The sequence below is a fragment of the Pungitius pungitius genome, chromosome 10 (assembly GCF_949316345.1).
Source record: "Pungitius pungitius chromosome 10, fPunPun2.1, whole genome shotgun sequence".
NCBI classification, from domain to species: Eukaryota; Metazoa; Chordata; class Actinopteri; order Perciformes; family Gasterosteidae; genus Pungitius; species Pungitius pungitius.
This window is the reverse complement of record NC_084909.1, coordinates 17,858,382-17,874,492: the sequence shown is the minus strand read 5'-3', so window position 1 is coordinate 17,874,492 and position 16,111 is coordinate 17,858,382. Positions and strand designations below refer to the sequence as shown.

The 16,111-nt window shown below is 46.0% G+C and overlaps 1 protein-coding gene across 5 annotated transcripts in view; it reads left to right on the top strand.

The window, feature by feature from the left end:
• nalcn (sodium leak channel, non-selective) overlaps nt 1-16,111 on the top strand; it is a 54,578-nt gene that overhangs the window by 30,947 nt on the left and 7,520 nt on the right. For all 5 annotated transcript variants that reach the window (XM_037488245.2, XM_037488246.2, XM_037488250.2 and 2 more), the window contains 16 exons: nt 9,711-9,847; nt 10,364-10,505; nt 10,662-10,735; nt 11,901-12,002; nt 12,111-12,180; nt 12,320-12,411; nt 12,533-12,655; nt 12,890-12,946; nt 13,419-13,539; nt 13,631-13,762; nt 13,893-14,060; nt 14,723-14,827; nt 15,080-15,186; nt 15,289-15,409; nt 15,511-15,609; nt 15,711-15,804. In XM_037488245.2, the coding sequence (XP_037344142.1) occupies nt 9,711-9,847; nt 10,364-10,505; nt 10,662-10,735; nt 11,901-12,002; nt 12,111-12,180; nt 12,320-12,411; nt 12,533-12,655; nt 12,890-12,946; nt 13,419-13,539; nt 13,631-13,762; nt 13,893-14,060; nt 14,723-14,827; nt 15,080-15,186; nt 15,289-15,409; nt 15,511-15,609; nt 15,711-15,804 (1,744 nt within the window). The remainder of the gene's footprint in view (nt 1-9,710; nt 9,848-10,363; nt 10,506-10,661; nt 10,736-11,900; nt 12,003-12,110; nt 12,181-12,319; nt 12,412-12,532; nt 12,656-12,889; nt 12,947-13,418; nt 13,540-13,630; nt 13,763-13,892; nt 14,061-14,722; nt 14,828-15,079; nt 15,187-15,288; nt 15,410-15,510; nt 15,610-15,710; nt 15,805-16,111) is intronic.

Below are 16,111 nucleotides of genomic sequence, written 5' to 3'. Positions count from 1 at the left end.
AGTAAAAAACATCACATGCCAAAATGACAGATTTGAACACACAGAGGGGTGTTGGATTGACTTTAATACTCGTACCTTTGTGATGTTGAAACAGTTGACTTCATGTTTCATATCTTTGACATCGGCACCCCTTGAATCAGTTGTATGAATTCAGAAAAGTTCAAATTAATTTGATTGACATACTGTTCTTTTAAGTCAACTGAATTTGCCAAAATATTTAAGCCAAAATGCGTTCCAGTACCAGTACCATTCTTTAAACATATTGACCAGTTGGAATAAGTATAATAGCAAGAGTTCACACAAATAAAAAGGCTCACTTTCCGCCTGCTTCTGGCAAATTTAGATTCTTGTTTGCTGCCAAATTTTATTTCAAAGAGTGACAGGGTTGTAATGTGTGGGACGTTTTTCTCTCTAGAGTTGAGTTATTGGATAATTAACTTGAATTAAGCAAGACTTGTGCACTTATACACACACACACACACACACACACACACACACACAGAGCCTGCGTGCTTGTCTTTGTTCAAAGTGAAGTTCTCAGGGGAGTGTTGTGTTAGAGGGCGCACAATCCCTGATGAAGGAAGATCCTGGGAAGACCATTTTGGTAGCCATACCATGCCATACGCTATGAATTAATCTGCTGGAGAAGCTCATGGAAATGAACACACACTCACACAAACACACTCACTCACACACCCACATAAGCGGTGTGCACTGTGAGCTGGCTGGCAGGTCTCAGCTTGCCTGGGCCAGTTATTTCCCACCCACAGCTGAGTGATTAAGCGCAGCGACTGTAAAATTGCCCATTTTACAGGTGCTGCAATCAGGGATAGCGAGGCTGCATATAAATAGGCGGCAGGTTGTGATCACGCAGCCACAAGAGAAGGCTTCTGCAAACATTTGGCACAAGGCACCATGCCACGGCCAACGCTTCTATGAGCACTACAGACGTGGGCTTTAGAGGAGTCATAGTGTGTGAGATGAATCTTTTTTTTCTGATGAATGACTTTATTGTGTTGCTGATGTTTGTGATTCGTCCTTAATGTGACCATTCCAAAAGGAAAATAGCTTTTCTGTATGTTGTCTTTTTCCTCCATCAAAAGCAAATCGTAATACGGTGACCATTATGTAAATTGGATGTATATATATATATATATATATATATAGATATTTTTTTTATTCATCTTAACAATTTAACCGACACAATTCTCTCCTCTTAGACATATTTTTAATATGTTTTTCTTCACACTTGGTCAAACACACAGACCGTTTTGTTCCAATAAATTTCCAATAATGTAAAGACAAATTGAAGCTGAATAAACTATTTAAATCATGGAATTTTCTCCTGGTATCATTAAAAACGAGATAAGGGGAGTGTGTGTGTGTGTGTGTGTCTGCGTTTTTAGTGCCAAGCGTGGGCTCTCTGTACACAAGTTGACCACAGAGAATATCGTATGACGTTACCTTCTGGATGGCACGATTGGTGAACTGATCAGCGCACTGGACGTTGAATCCGTAGCTGTGTGGAGAGAATGTGTTCTTCTCAGGTGTTATCTTGCCCCCGACGTCATGCGCCACGCGTGTCAGAAGTAGTTAATAGAAAAAGGCAGTCAAACGCGTCGGCTCACCTCACGCGCCGCCGCGTTTGACGACTGGAGGAGCAGCAAACGCGTGGTCGCAGGTGTGTCCCTAATGGATGTGTGTGTGTCTGGAACGACGTACGGGTGCTGCCGAGGTTTGAGCGATAAGGCCCACCTGCACTGAACAATGGTCACGCTTTTTTTCCGATGAAATCCCATAATTGTCTGTAAGTCACTGCCAACGGTTTTTGACCACCTTGAGCGCATCATGTATTCATTCATAGAACATAAGGAATAGTCCCGTGGATCTCCCTGTACAGTAGTTACACTAATGGTTGAACTTAGAATTTAGTGACCCAAGGTCATTGTGACCTTACAAAATAACATCATTTCACTTTACAGCGTCAGGGTTCAGCAGCCGCTGTTTGAAACGTACTGTGTTTAAGTTACTGAAGCGTCTGTCGCATACGATTTAAAAGGCAAATGCCTGTTGAGTCAGAACCATAGAAAAAGAAGTAGAACCAACGTTCCCATTGAAAGGAACACAGCAGGATACTCATGAAACGTTGTGGGTGATTCACAGCTTACTGAGAGGAGGTTTTGCGGTCACAACAATAAAGAGCAGGTGTTTGGTAACGTTACACAACATGGACGGCAAGGGGGGGTCAAACTGTAGGTTGAGGTCTAGTTTTTCAGATTAGGTTAGATTAGGTTATGATTAGTGTCTCCAGTGATTTCATGTAAGTCAATGTACTGGTCCCAAAAGTCATGGAGTGTGCATGTGTGCGTAAAAAGCAACAGCGCCCCGGTTTCTGTCCATTTCCGCTCATTCCCCAATGACATCATCAGTGAGTAGCTTGAAGCATCCGTTGGTGTGCTGACTGCATCCGTCGGCCTCCACGGCCCCTTCGTCTTGACTTTGTTTGCCCCCCCCGTATGAGCTGAAGCTGCCGCGTCAGGACAATCCAATGGGATCGTGGGTGGCTGCCCTGTGATTAAGCAGATTGTGGCCTTTAATGTTGTGTGATGTGAGCTGCTGGCGAGTGAAATGTGGTCATCGCAGCACCGAGAACGGGAATTCAAGTTTTTTTTTTTTTTTACTTTCAACACACACACAAAGGTGCACGTCTATAGACACGTGTGTGTGCATACACATGGAGAGTGATCATTAATAATTAGGGAATAGAGTGTAAGCTGTGCTGCAGCTAATGAAAAACGGGTCTATTCTACTCCACTGATGAGCCATGAGCACAGACACACACACACACACACACAACACAGACATCACGTATGTGTGCGCCGGTGCGTGCTCTACTCATCAGTGTTGATTAGGATAATGCGTTTATTGCGTGAAATTAGGTTTGCTGGAATTTTTAATGAAATCTGAGAAGGGAGAGAGGTGGACAGCAGAGGAAAGCAGAAGTGAAGGGAGGAAATTAACACACACAAACACACACACACACACACACACACACAGCCTCCTAGGAGTGTTTCTGTTCATAGCTGATGTGAGGCTGGAATTTGAATTAATATAACAAATGTGCATTGTGCTGCACAAAAATCCACCAGTGATGATGAGATGAAGAGAATGCTGAAGATGCGGATGAGGAGTGGATTTGAACTCAAGTGCCATCAGATGGAGATTGTGGCCAAATCTGGTTGGTTTAACTAAAAGATAAAGCAGCAGGATGGGTGCGAGTAAGACAATGAATGACGCGCAAAAACACAATTCTTAAAATTCATAGAATTCAATAGAATTTCTCAGCAAATATTGTGAAAAAATTCTCCACATAGATTGCGGCGTTACTGCAGAGATTTAAAAATGACGTGTCACCGCAGTAATGATGGCACACTTGCCTACAGCTGTAAATATAAGCACAATTCATTTATTCTATATTTTTCCGATCTCGTTTTAAATCTACATTATGCATTTTTGGAGGATTTCTGAGAAGAAACCTGCAAAAGGCTTTGGAGAAATGCAGTGTCTTTTTCGAGCAGGGAGGCTCTTTTGGACCTGTGCACGAAGAAAGGCGTTCTGCTGCCGTTGCTCAAGGAAGTCATTTCCAGATTCATTTACAAAAACAGAATTTGGGGAAGGAAAGAGGAACCGATCACACTTGATGTCCGAGATGTTTTTTAGGAAAGGATGTCTATTGTTTCCTCTCCCCGCCCCTTGAGGCCTTTGGTCCTGTCGGCACCTTTTTACTCTGCTCGAGGGTACTAGGAGGGCCTTTGTGAGGGAATCTCCTCTGCACACTCTCGAGGACGATGGTTGTCCTAAAGATGTTGTCCCCTGATCATCCGGCTGCAAGAAGTTCAGTTAAAAGCTCCGGAAAAGATAAAGTAGACCGCTGTGCCGTCTAACCCTACTGCCGTCCAGTTCGAGACCCCCGCGCATCAAACACTTGATTTCAAATTGGTTCTTTCCGGAGGATTTCACGAGTGGAGCACGCAAACTGGCCTCTTTGTGCTGCTACTGGTCCTGCTACTGGTCCTATCTCTGAGTGTTATTGGCTAAACCGACGCTGTTATAGAGGAGTGCTCCCAACCAGATGAGCATCCTCGAGGATGCTCATCTGGTAGGGAGCACCAGACCAACAGGGAGGGGGGGTCCCCACAGGCCTCAGACAGGGTGAGAAGTGGAACAGAGGAAATGCGGTTGTCATTTGAGTCGGGGGGGGGGGGGGGGGGTGCAGGAAAGGGAGAAGAGAGTCTCAGGTGAGGGAAGATGGATGTTTGCTTTGCGGATGGATGAGGTTCAGGTTGAGGGAGCGCACAGTGGCGTTTTCCCCATGATCGATCCGTACGCGAGCATTATGTGCGCTCCGGATTTTAAGAAGGCAATCCACACGAACCATATCTTTTGTTTAGGTGAACGTAGAGTCTGAGTTTTTATGGTTTCCCCTCAGAGATTTTATTTCCTTGAGTTAAAGTAGGAGACCCGTCCTCCCATTTAGGTGATTTAATGGGCCGAGGACTTATTTGGGGATTTAGTGGAGGGGGAGAAAGGCGGAGGGAGCAGAGAGCAGAAGAGTGTACCCCTTGGAGAATCCCAACACAATGTGGGCTTATCTTTTTGAATGTCACCTTTCTTTTTATTCTGTATTGAAAGACCTTCCAGGCACATACATACACATGCATTTGTAAAACTAGCACGAGCACACACAAAATGAGTCACGGCCTGAGTATAAAATGATTTATTCATTTATTTAATGATTTAATGATTTATTTTGGTTTAATACTACTATTAAGCTCTTCCCCTATTTTAGCTTTTCCCCATTTCGAGTGATGAAAAAGAATGATTGATTTAATAAATATGGATGACGCACAAAAGTCTGTTGCCATGTGAACCATTGAGGTTAGCCAGCTTTTTTCTTTATAAATGCATGAGTGGAATATGTTTGCAAAACAGTGGTGTCTAGTGTCCCTAAGTGGGAATAAAACATCTATATGATGTATAAACTAAGGACCTCCTTGTGAGAAATAGTGTAGGCATCAAATGATATGGTATCCCCAGGTGTTTGTAATATGAGGGGTTTAAAGGCTGCCACGGCACGGCTCGTTGCCCAGCCGAGAGGAGAGGGGGACCCTGCTATCTCGCTCTGAGCCCTCCCACCCCGGGGTATTACGGCTGGACTGGCCCACGACCCGGCGGAACTAAGACGTTGAGGGAGTGTGGCGTGCACAGAGCTCATTGTACGTATGGCAGGGACTAAGCATGTCGATCCACACGATTTCAACATAGATTCCGGATTGGGTTAGCCAAGACAACACAGACCCTGCCGCAGGTTAGGCCGCGTTTACGACTGCACGTGCACTGCGAATGTCTGGTGTTATTCCTAAAAGTCAGGCTCTGATGTCTGAATGGTGGAAGCAGACGACTGCACGCACATCCGCCCACAGGCACTCGGGCGGGCGTGCGTCAGCTCCCCGTCGTTCCATCGGCCCGGGCCTCCGACGTTATCCGCTCTCTGCGTGTTTGCTCTCACATGAGCGACCCAGCGGGAGTGTTCGCCTGCCTCACTCACTCATTAACTAGTGCTTATGCTGAAATGGCCAGAATGCGTGACAGAGATGAAAGATGACTGATTTTTCAAGTAGTTTGTCTGCAGTTGGAGGGTCAGCTGCACACAAGGACTGTGAAGTTAATATTTTGAAATGCCTCTTCCAGATTGATCCGGCGTTGTGTTCTGGCTCACTTTAAAAGAAGATGTTTTCAGGGTTGCATGTGTGGAAGAGATAAGGGTCCAACCACAACATGGGTTTGTCATTCAGAACTCAAGCTTCCTTGTATGTTAGCTATTACATGAATGTCTGTAGGGGGTTTAATCTTGTTTTCACTACACTCTGTACTTAGATTCTCCAACAGCTTGTCCGAGGCCTTTGTGACGTGACCACCCCCTTCCTTCCTTTTCATCGATGGCTATGACTGAATGTGGTCTAATGCTCAGCATTAGCTTTTCTTCCTCCTCCAGCTTCGGTTGGGGAAAGCCGCTGAAACCCCTCACGCAAAGCTCCCCGGCTCAGCCAAGCCTGAAATTGGCTTGAATGGAAGGAGTAAGCGGCGGCGCGGCACATTAGTCTCGGCTCCATTGTTACACCTCCGTACACTGGATCTGGTTGGTGGCAAGTGAACCAGTGGTTTGGACTCACCAGCCTTTGACTGTGAAACAGAGCAGAACACATGGGCGTTTTCTCTCTCTCTCTCTCACACATACTTGGAAATATCTTCTTCCAAATCTGGCCCAGCCAGAGTGTGTACGGCCAAACCGTTCGCACTAGCCGTCACTGAAAAATGGGTTCTCGTTTTATTTGTTTAAGTTACTTACTTATGTACCTTTATTGCTTTAGCGTTTCCATGCCTCTGAACATCGCCATCTTCCTATAAGGAAGATGGACCGGCCGACGGAGGCGGTCGCTGCGCACAGCAACAAGAACACTTGGGTGAAGCTTGGGAATTGTTTCAAGGGGGACAAGACAGTGTAATTGCGAGAGAATCGGGTCATTTATCAAAATAGAATATTTTTTCAAAAATGAAAGTCAAGTGAAAAGAATGAGTTTTTTCTTTCTGCGGCCTGTAAACCATCCCGCTCCGCGGATGGAGCTCTACTGGTCACGCCCAGTTTCTGCAGCCGCCACCACTCAGTCTGTAGCTTCATTCAAATTGATACTCTATTCTACTCTATTCAGTTTTTAGCGCCAGCAACCTGTCAATCAGTTACCCGCCCCAAAACTTCTGTACAATTCTTTCAGCTTGCCATCTGACGGTTGATGACACTTTTCAAGCTTTATGGTTGGAGTCAGGTTCTTACTCATCACATTGTCTCGACTTCCTCCTCGCTCATCTCCTTTGACCTTTTTTCATTTTAGCAGCCTAAGGGGGTTTCATTATTGTTTTGTAAAGCACTGTGTAGTGTTGTTACAAAATCGCTTTAAAAACAAAGTTTACTACAATTACCATATTGTCTTGTGTGCACTTTTATAGAAGAAAGCAATTCCTCTTCCATGATACACATAAGCTGAAGCCAAGAATAGGGAATAGATTTTTCTGGTAAGCGCTCTGTTCCTGAGCTCTCGCGTGTCCATGCGTGCCTTATTGATCCTGTTTTTTGACCAGGCCGAAGGTCCTAAGCACTCACAGTTACTAGTGATCCATCCAGGAAACCTGCTAGTGCACCTGCTAAGATGTTGTGTAAAATCATTTACACAATAAATAGATAAATGCCTTACCCAGCGACAATTGTGAAATAAAGTTGTTTGTTTGGTAATGTAGCAGCCAAACAATTCTAAAGTGTAGGCCACCCTAGGAAAAAGTAAATCATCCATGGTGAAGGTCTCCGATGTGTTTCCCCAGGGTGAATTGAAATGAAATTCACTGCATATTTATTACCCCCGTTGGTGGGAGAAATGTAATCCCATGAATAAGAATGCATCATTCAGTGCACAAGATCTCTGATTAGGAGTCAAGTTCCTTCTTTTGGAACACTTCATTCCTCTCGTTAATAGAATAAAGAATAAAGAGCAATAACGGGAGATCAGTGCAGGATTGAGGCAATGTGCAAAATCAGAAACTACAATTCACACACTTCTCTGGCTCTTTTGTATGAAAGAAAAACGTGTGATTAAGAGGCGGAGATGAACACAGAGAGGTGTGTGTGTGTGCGTGTGTGTGTGTGTGTCTGTGTGTGTGTGTGTCTGTGAGTGTGTGTGTCTGTGAGTGTGCTGCTTGCTGGAATTTGGCGACTAAATGTACGGGTACATTTCAGTCTACTTTTGGGGTTCTGAAGCCCCTCGAGGCAGATCACACTACGGTGAATCAAAAGAGTCACCTGGTTTGAATTTTAAAAATCAAAAAGAATGTAATAACTAAACTAAAAGTGATAAGGAATAGAATTTACAAAGTGAAATACAATGAGAACAGGGATGTGTTTCGCGAAATAGAGAATTTGATAAGGTGACTTATCAAAGCTTAACAGTTCTTCTCTGAGTTTGGTACTTTTAAAACTCCCGGGGGCCCGTCTTTTGGGTCTCTTGGGTGCGTTTGAATGTCATTGGCTTGTCAAGGGTCTCCTCCTGGTTCATCCTCTTCACATCCAAGTGTGAAACTGCTGCAGTAACCTGAAACCTCTGTCTTATCTCTCCCTCACATTCCAATGCATTCTATGTAGAAACATCTGGCTTTATGCCTCAATAAGTGAATATAACATAGTATACATAGTTTGTCTTCATCTTATAACTAGTACACTTCAATTACAACACAGCATATAAGATCACAGTTCTTCATGGTTTATCACAGTTTATGTGGTGCAGTACTTTCCTTCCCTCGGCTGTCCAATTGCTTATCTAATACCTGACAGGAGAAAAAACTAAAAAAAAAAAAGTTGGGAGAAATCCATAAAGGACAGCAATTAGCTTCCGTCCCCAGGTTTTAACATTACATCGTGACAGGATGTTAATGTGTACAGTATTTATATGATTTACATGTCTATACATTGTTATTTACTATAATGCATTCACGTCATCTAACATACAAATGACATATCTACTCTCTAACATCACACAAACTACAATTCTACACTAGACATTACTGCATTAATGCACCACTAGGTGTGCACTTCTACTTAAATCCCTAACACATTTGAGATGACTGCAGCAAAGTTTCACCCCAGAGAACTGCAGCACAGTAGGAAGAGGCTCACTATCATCATTTCCATTCCTTTACTGCTGAAGCAGTTGTCGTCTATTCGTCATCCCTTTCAATTTGGTCTCAATCTTTCGTTTCCCAACTCATGTCGCTCGGGTCTTTCTGCCTTTTTGCTTATTTTAGTCTCACGCCCTGCAACGTCCGTCTCGGTTCCAGCTGTGGACACAGATAGCGATGCCCGTCACACTGTGACTGTGACGGGGCCAAGGCAGCATTTGCTGCTCTGAAGGAAGCAGTTGACTTCCACATCTTTATCTGCAATGCATTTTGGGTTATCTCCGGGCAGACAGACGCCAAACACCTGCGTGGGGATCAGCCTCCCCCTATGTGATTTAATGGGAATAATTGGTTCCATTCATTTTGTCATCTATTTAGTTTCCTTTTGCTTTGCTAGGCCCATCGCTCCCGCTCGCACTATTCTGACTGTCTCTACCTTTTCCTTTTCTCCATTAACCACTCCAAAGTAATCTTTCCTCTTTTTTTTTTTTCTTTTGTTGCCTTCTCCATTCTTTTCTCAAAGTAAGTGGGATCTCGTTTTAAATATGGCCGTGTGTGGTGTGTGTGTGTGTGTGGTGTGTGTGCGCCGCAGGTAAGTGTGTTGCTGCCATCATCAGGCAGAAATAGAAAGCTGCACTAGTCCTTGATTAAAAGACCCTTCCGTGTTGCACAGTCTCCACCTGCGTTTAGCCTCCTGCTTTTTGCTCCATGCAGTTCTCAAAATCCCTAAATTCTTCACACCTAAACCACAGTAACAGTGTCCTTCCCCCCGTGTGTCTTATTTTGACATTTATCTTTTTCATTCCCATCTAGTGTCTCACTTTCTTCCTTTGACTGTGTCTTGTCTCGTTTGCTCTGGTTCATGCCTGTTTTTTCTTCTGCCCCCCCCCCCCACGTCCACCCCCACTTACCCACCCAACCTCCTCTAGCTCAAGCAAAGCGAGGCCAACGCTGACACCAAAGAGAAGCTCCCTCTGCGACTGAGGATATTCGAGAAGTTCCCCAACAGACCTCAGATGGTGAAGATCTCCAAGCTCCCGTCGGATTTCACCGTGCCCAGGATCAGGTACCCAGACAGGCATCCCATCCCAAAAAGTCTTTGTATTTAGTATTTTTTGGGGCCTAAAGACAATAAAAAACTGGGGGACTTCTACAGTACTCACATGCTGCGAGAAAAGAACCAGAAATCAATACTTCAGACTAGCGCCCAAGAAGATAGTAACCAATCATATTCTGCAAGAAGTCCTTTTGGATCTCTCTTTGTGCCGTTTTCCAGCAGCAGAGCTGAACTGGGTCCAGCACAGGGCACCCCCATAATCAATTGGATTGTTTAGCTGCTGATGAAATGCACAGCCGGCTCCCGGAGAAGCCCCCCCCCCCCCCTCTGCAGCCCCCCTCTGCTGTGCCGCTGCAGCAGGAGCTCCTAATTATTGCATCCTGTACCTATACGTATTGGTTGCATTACCAATGTGATGACTTTCTTTAAGCATACGTAGTTGTTCGGTGAGTAACCGTTTGTTACACTTCTGTGCGTTGTGTGTGTGTTGTGTGTGTGTGTGTGTGTGTGTGTTGTGTACTCCAGGGAGAGTTTTATGAAGCAGTTCATTGATCGTCAGCAGCAGGACACTAGTTGTTTGTTCCGCCGGCTCCCCTCTGCATCCTCGTCCTCCTGTGACCACTCCAAACGCTCAGCCATCGAGGACAACAAGTACATCGACCAAAAGGTACGTTCTTACTTACACGCACTTCGAAAGCGGACGTAAAGAAGGATAACGGCCATATGCCCAGAAGAAAAACCAATAAGAATGCACAGTAGTAACTGTTGTTTGTATGGTACACTATACACTTAACAAACGGCCTCACCATGTGCTCTCCCTCAGCTCCGCAGGTCAATATTTAGCATCCGAGCTCGTAACCTCCTGGAGAAAGAGAACACTATCAATAAAATCCTGCGGTAAGACACTTCTGCACGTCTCCGAATGAGGTTGTAAATGACCAAAATGTCAATGGCTGTAGTTTGATGTTCATTAAGGAAGCGTCTTAAAACTTCTCCCGCACCACCGCAACAAACCCCACACGTGTAGATGTGCTCACGACTGAAAGGGTCGATCGGTGACCTTGAGCAGCCAGCTGAAGTCCTCTCGAGGGAAAAACCGTCCCACCGGACAACAGCACCATCCACACTACTGCCATCTCTCTCCCAAAGACAGTAGATGACATCGAATAAATGATTGGAGGACTTTACGTCACCAGTCCTCCACAAGCTTTTTTTTTTAATACGTCCCGGATTAAATAATTCTTCTATTTGATTTATTGGCCGCTGTCGGGATTTAATGACAATTTCGAAGAATATGAGAAAAACTCGTCTTCTTCTTGAACACTACTGGCCCTGGTTTCGGTCAGGAGATGGGGAGACGTTGTACTGACACCATCCTCTTGCATTCAGTTTTGCACCATTCACAGAAATACGCGGTAGTGCGTGCCCACTAGACGCACTTCTCTCTCCCGCTGTCTCAGGCGCACGCAGACCCACTTCACACTCATTCACAGCCCCCATTAAGCTGTCAATGGGTGACCGAGCTCCCACTAAGTGTGGAGTGGCCCACCGGTACAATGTCCAATCTGTCACCCCCCCCCCCCCACACCCTAGGCCCCTTATTTAGTCAGTCTGGAAGATAGACAGCAAATCAGTAGTCACAACACGTTCGAACCGGCCTGCCGTCATTCGCACAAACGCACAATTAGGTCTCACAGTCACATCGACGGGCCGACGCGGAGTCGAGCACGCGCACCGCCACCGAACAAAGTAAATGATTAAAGCCCACGGCGGCGACGTTAGCTCTGTGTCGTGGGACCTCACTGCTGTCAGCCAGAACAGACACGGATGCCCACAAACACACACTCACACACACACACACACACACACTGACTCAATGATTGGAACCCGTTTCCAAACAACAGTCTGCATCGCCACGGCTACAGGCTGGCTCTTTGGGAGCTACCCCCGGGACGGTGCCCCACATCGGGGCTGACCTCCCACGCTCATATTCAACCATGTTTCTATTTGAATCTTCTCTGTACAAAGCGGGAGAGAAAGAAAACATGTTTGTGTTTCGCAGGGCTTGTACCAGACAGCGTATGCTGAGCGGATCCTTCGAGGGCCAGCCTGCCAAGGAGCGCTCCATACTCAGCGTGCAGCATCACATCCGTCAGGAGCGCAGGTCTGACCACGCACACACACACACACACACACACACACATACCACCGCCAATGCAAACAAGTGCTATCGCTCTACTGCATCACACATGTTTGCTGTTTGCACCCGCAGGTCCCTGAGACATGGGTCCACCAGTCAGAGGATCAGCCGGGGGAAGTCCCTCGAGACGCTCACCCAGGATGTGAGCGCACGCACACGCACACAGAAATACTGACGCGCTGTAACTCAGGAGTGTTGTTGTTGTTGTTTTGGTCCTTCACCAGAAATAAGGAAAACAAAAGGGTGTCTTCTATCATCTGTCATCTCCTCTCTTCCCCCAGCATTCTAGTACGGTACGCTACCGTAATGCGCAGAGGGAGGACAGTGAGATCAAGATGATCCAGGAGAAGAAAGAACAAGCAGAGATGAAACGGTATTTGTGTACACACACACACACACACATCAACCGCCCAAAAGACCTTTCTGTTTGGTCCTTGTTGATCCACGGCTGTTGTGCAAAGTCAGCTGTTTTTGTCCCATCTCGGTGCTCGTAGGAAAGTCCAGGAGGAGGAACTGAGGGAGAACCATCCGTACTTTGACAAGCCTCTCTTTATCGTGGGAAGGGAGCACCGCTTCAGGAACTTCTGCAGGATGATTGTCCGGGCTCGCTTTAATGCGTAAGATCAAACGTACATGCGGTCTGAAGGTGTTTCTCTGGGCAGCTACCTGTGGCTCAGAATGAAGTTCAGCACCAAATACATGTATATACAAATGATATGATGATAACATATAACAACGTTATCATCATATAATTTATACTGTTCCATCTGCAGCATTCGGTGAATATCCTTCTGTGAGGATTTTACCAACATTGTTAACAATGAATTTTTCTTGCGTCAATTCACATCTAGATCTAAAACTGATCCCATAACAGGAGCTGTGAAGAACACCAAATACCACCAGCTGTAGTAAGTGTGATGAATTATTGATCCCCCCCCCCCCCCCTCTGGCTATTGATCAGTCCTCTCTGCAGCAGTGGGATACTTATTAATTCTTATTACCCGCCAGTTGTGCTCGCCTCAAAAACTAGCGGTAAGGAATGGAGATGGTGAAGTGAGGTCCCCTTATGCAACCCCATTGTAATTCATGCAGAGCTGGTTATTCAAATGAGAGCCGGTCCCTTTGGATCAGAGACTGTGGGTACCGAGGCATCGCTCGCACACTCACACACACAGAATGAGAAGGCTTCACTCTCTCTGTCTGATACCTCTGCTCACAATCCGTCTCTTGACTCATCCCTGAGCAATTCCGCTGGTCTTCAAGCCAAGTAGCTCACGTGACCTACTTAATCAACTGTTTTTCTGTGTAAATTAAAACGTGTAAAAAGGACATGCTAATGCGAGTTATCCCCCCCCCCCCCCCCCCCTCCCCCTCCCGCAGCGATCTTCTGGGCCTCGTCACCTATCTGGACTGGGTTATGATCGTGGTGACCATCTGCTCGTGTATCTCCATGATGTTTGAATCGCCCTTCACCCGGGTCATGCATGCCCCCACACTGCAGGTATGAAGAGCTGCAGCGGGCGGGGCGGAATGCCTCATTGGCACCCGACCGTCGCCCCCCCCCCCCCCCGCTCACGCTCCTCTCCTTCCAGATCGGGGAGTACGTGTTTGTGATCTTCATGAGCATCGAGCTCAACCTGAAGATCATGGCCGACGGCCTGTTCTTCACCCCCACCGCCGTCATCAGAGACTTCGGGGGAGTCATGGACATCTTCATCTATCTCGTGAGGAAATCTCCACCTAGCTCAGTTCATTTCTGAAATATTGAATACCGTGCACGTAGCGATGTAGCCGTGACACAAACACATTGCCCCCCCCCCCCCCCCCCGCCCTGTCGGCCTCTATTCTCTGCAGGTGAGTCTGATCTTCCTGTGCTGGCTGCCTCCTGACGTCCCTCCTGAGTCTGGGGCTCAGCTGCTGATGATGCTGCGCTCCCTGCGGCCGCTCAGGATCTTCAAGCTGGTACCCCAGATGAGGAAGGTGGTGCGGGAGGTTCTCAAGGGGTTCAAGGAGATATTCCTGGTTCGTTGTCAGCCTCAATTTCCACTTGTGTGCGCTGGAACGGTGCAAAGCTTTTCACATTGTAAAAGCTTTCGGTTTTCAGGTTTTCTTTTAGTTTTTGTTTATCCACACATTATGGTTTGTTTGAACATTACATTTACTCAGAGAAACAACATAGTCGATGTGCAAGAACATGACTCAGTCTTCTCACTCAGACTTACTTGGGAAAAGGTAATCAGGAGAAAGCCCAGGCATCAGGCAGGTAGTTATTTACACCTCAGTGAAGTGAACTTACTTTGATAATGCTCTAATTCTGTTAAACTGTAAAAAATAGTCCCCTAAAAGGCTTTTAGATATGTGAAGGACTATAAGGTTTTTCAAGGTGGTTGACGTTTCAGTTTTTATAATTCATAGTAGATCCTTGCACTACCAGGATTTGAACATTAATGCATCTTATTTACCTTGTTGTACTGCGCTCTTGTTGTGATTGCATTGGCTCCTCCTCTGCTCACTTTTTTGCTGCGCCTGCTAAGCCGTTTCTAATTATTTGAAAAGCAGCTCGCAATAGTTAGCGATGCTCTCCGTTCCCAGCTGAGTGACTCCCTCAGCGGCGCTCTCTGATCTCACACTCGTGGATTATTTTGAACTCTCTGCCTTTAAACTCCTGATTGATTCTCTTGCAGGTTTCCATTCTGCTCCTCACACTGATGCTGGTGTTCGCGAGCTTCGGAGTTCAGCTTTTTGCCGGAAAGCTCGCCAAGTGCAATGACCCCCATATCCTCAAACGGGTACAGCAAGCACACTGATCTGCTCACTAGACCACCCCCCCACAGACCAATCAATCAATAACACGTTTAACTCAATAAGCTGAAGAGATGGATAATCATAAAAATGATCACTTTAATCGCATAGTAAGGAGGAGAATCGTGATGTTGGTACTTTTTAATTATTTAAGATACGGGTTTCTTGACTTGTTATTTCAACAACGACTTCACTAACGGCTGTTCTAATGGTTGCTTCCTCTGTTTTGTGTTTCAAAGGACGACTGCCATGGTATATTCCGAATAAATGTCAGCGTTTCTAAAAATCTCAACTTGAAGTTGAAGCCAGGAGAGAAGAAACCCGGATTCTGGGTACCGAGAGTCTGGTATGACTGTTTTTTTTTTGTTCTTTAGTTGTCTATTGATTGATTTGTGTGTTGGATTGGAGTGTTGTTCACCTCCAGGTTATCAATTCTGTCCTTCAACAGGGCCAACCCTCGCAATTTCAACTTTGACAATGTGGGAAACGCCATGCTGGCTCTGTTTGAAGTGCTGTCCCTGAAAGGCTGGGTGGAGGTCCGAGATGTCATTATTCACCGCGTTGGACCGGTACCGAGCCACACCTTACCTCTCCACCCACTTCCTCATGTCATTCTCTTCATCACAAGAACAACGTGACGTGCCAGTTTAAAATGCCTTTGTGCCTGCAGATCCACGGCATCTACATCCACGTCTTTGTGTTTCTGGGATGCATGATTGGACTCACTCTGTTCGTGGGTGTCGTCATCGCAAACTTCAATGAGAACAAGGTGAAAGCCATGCAGCGGCATCCATTAACCGCGTAACGGATGCTGCAACCAAGCTAGCAAAAAAAAACAATTCTAAAGTGCTGTGTGTCTCCCGTCGGCAGGGCACGGCTCTCCTCACGGTGGACCAGAGGAGATGGGAGGACCTGAAGAGTAGACTGAAAATAGCCCAACCTCTGCACCTGCCCCCTCGCCCTGGTGCCTAATCCGCATTCAATAGTCCTTGTTATTGTATCATTGAGGACTGACCCGCCTTCCAGCAGTAGTAATGTGGCAGCTGAATAGCAGCAAGATAATATATATGTCAGTAATCAGTGTATCACACGTTAAAGGGAGCGACCAGCTTCATCTGCACTAAAATCTCCTCTTCACAGACATCCACTGAGTGGATTAATGTTGACCTCGCATATTTTATTACACATTTAAACCACGTGGATGCCGTCGCAGAAATGTGGAAGAATCACGCCGCCGTGCTTCCTCCTCTGATTAACAGTCGGGAGCCGAG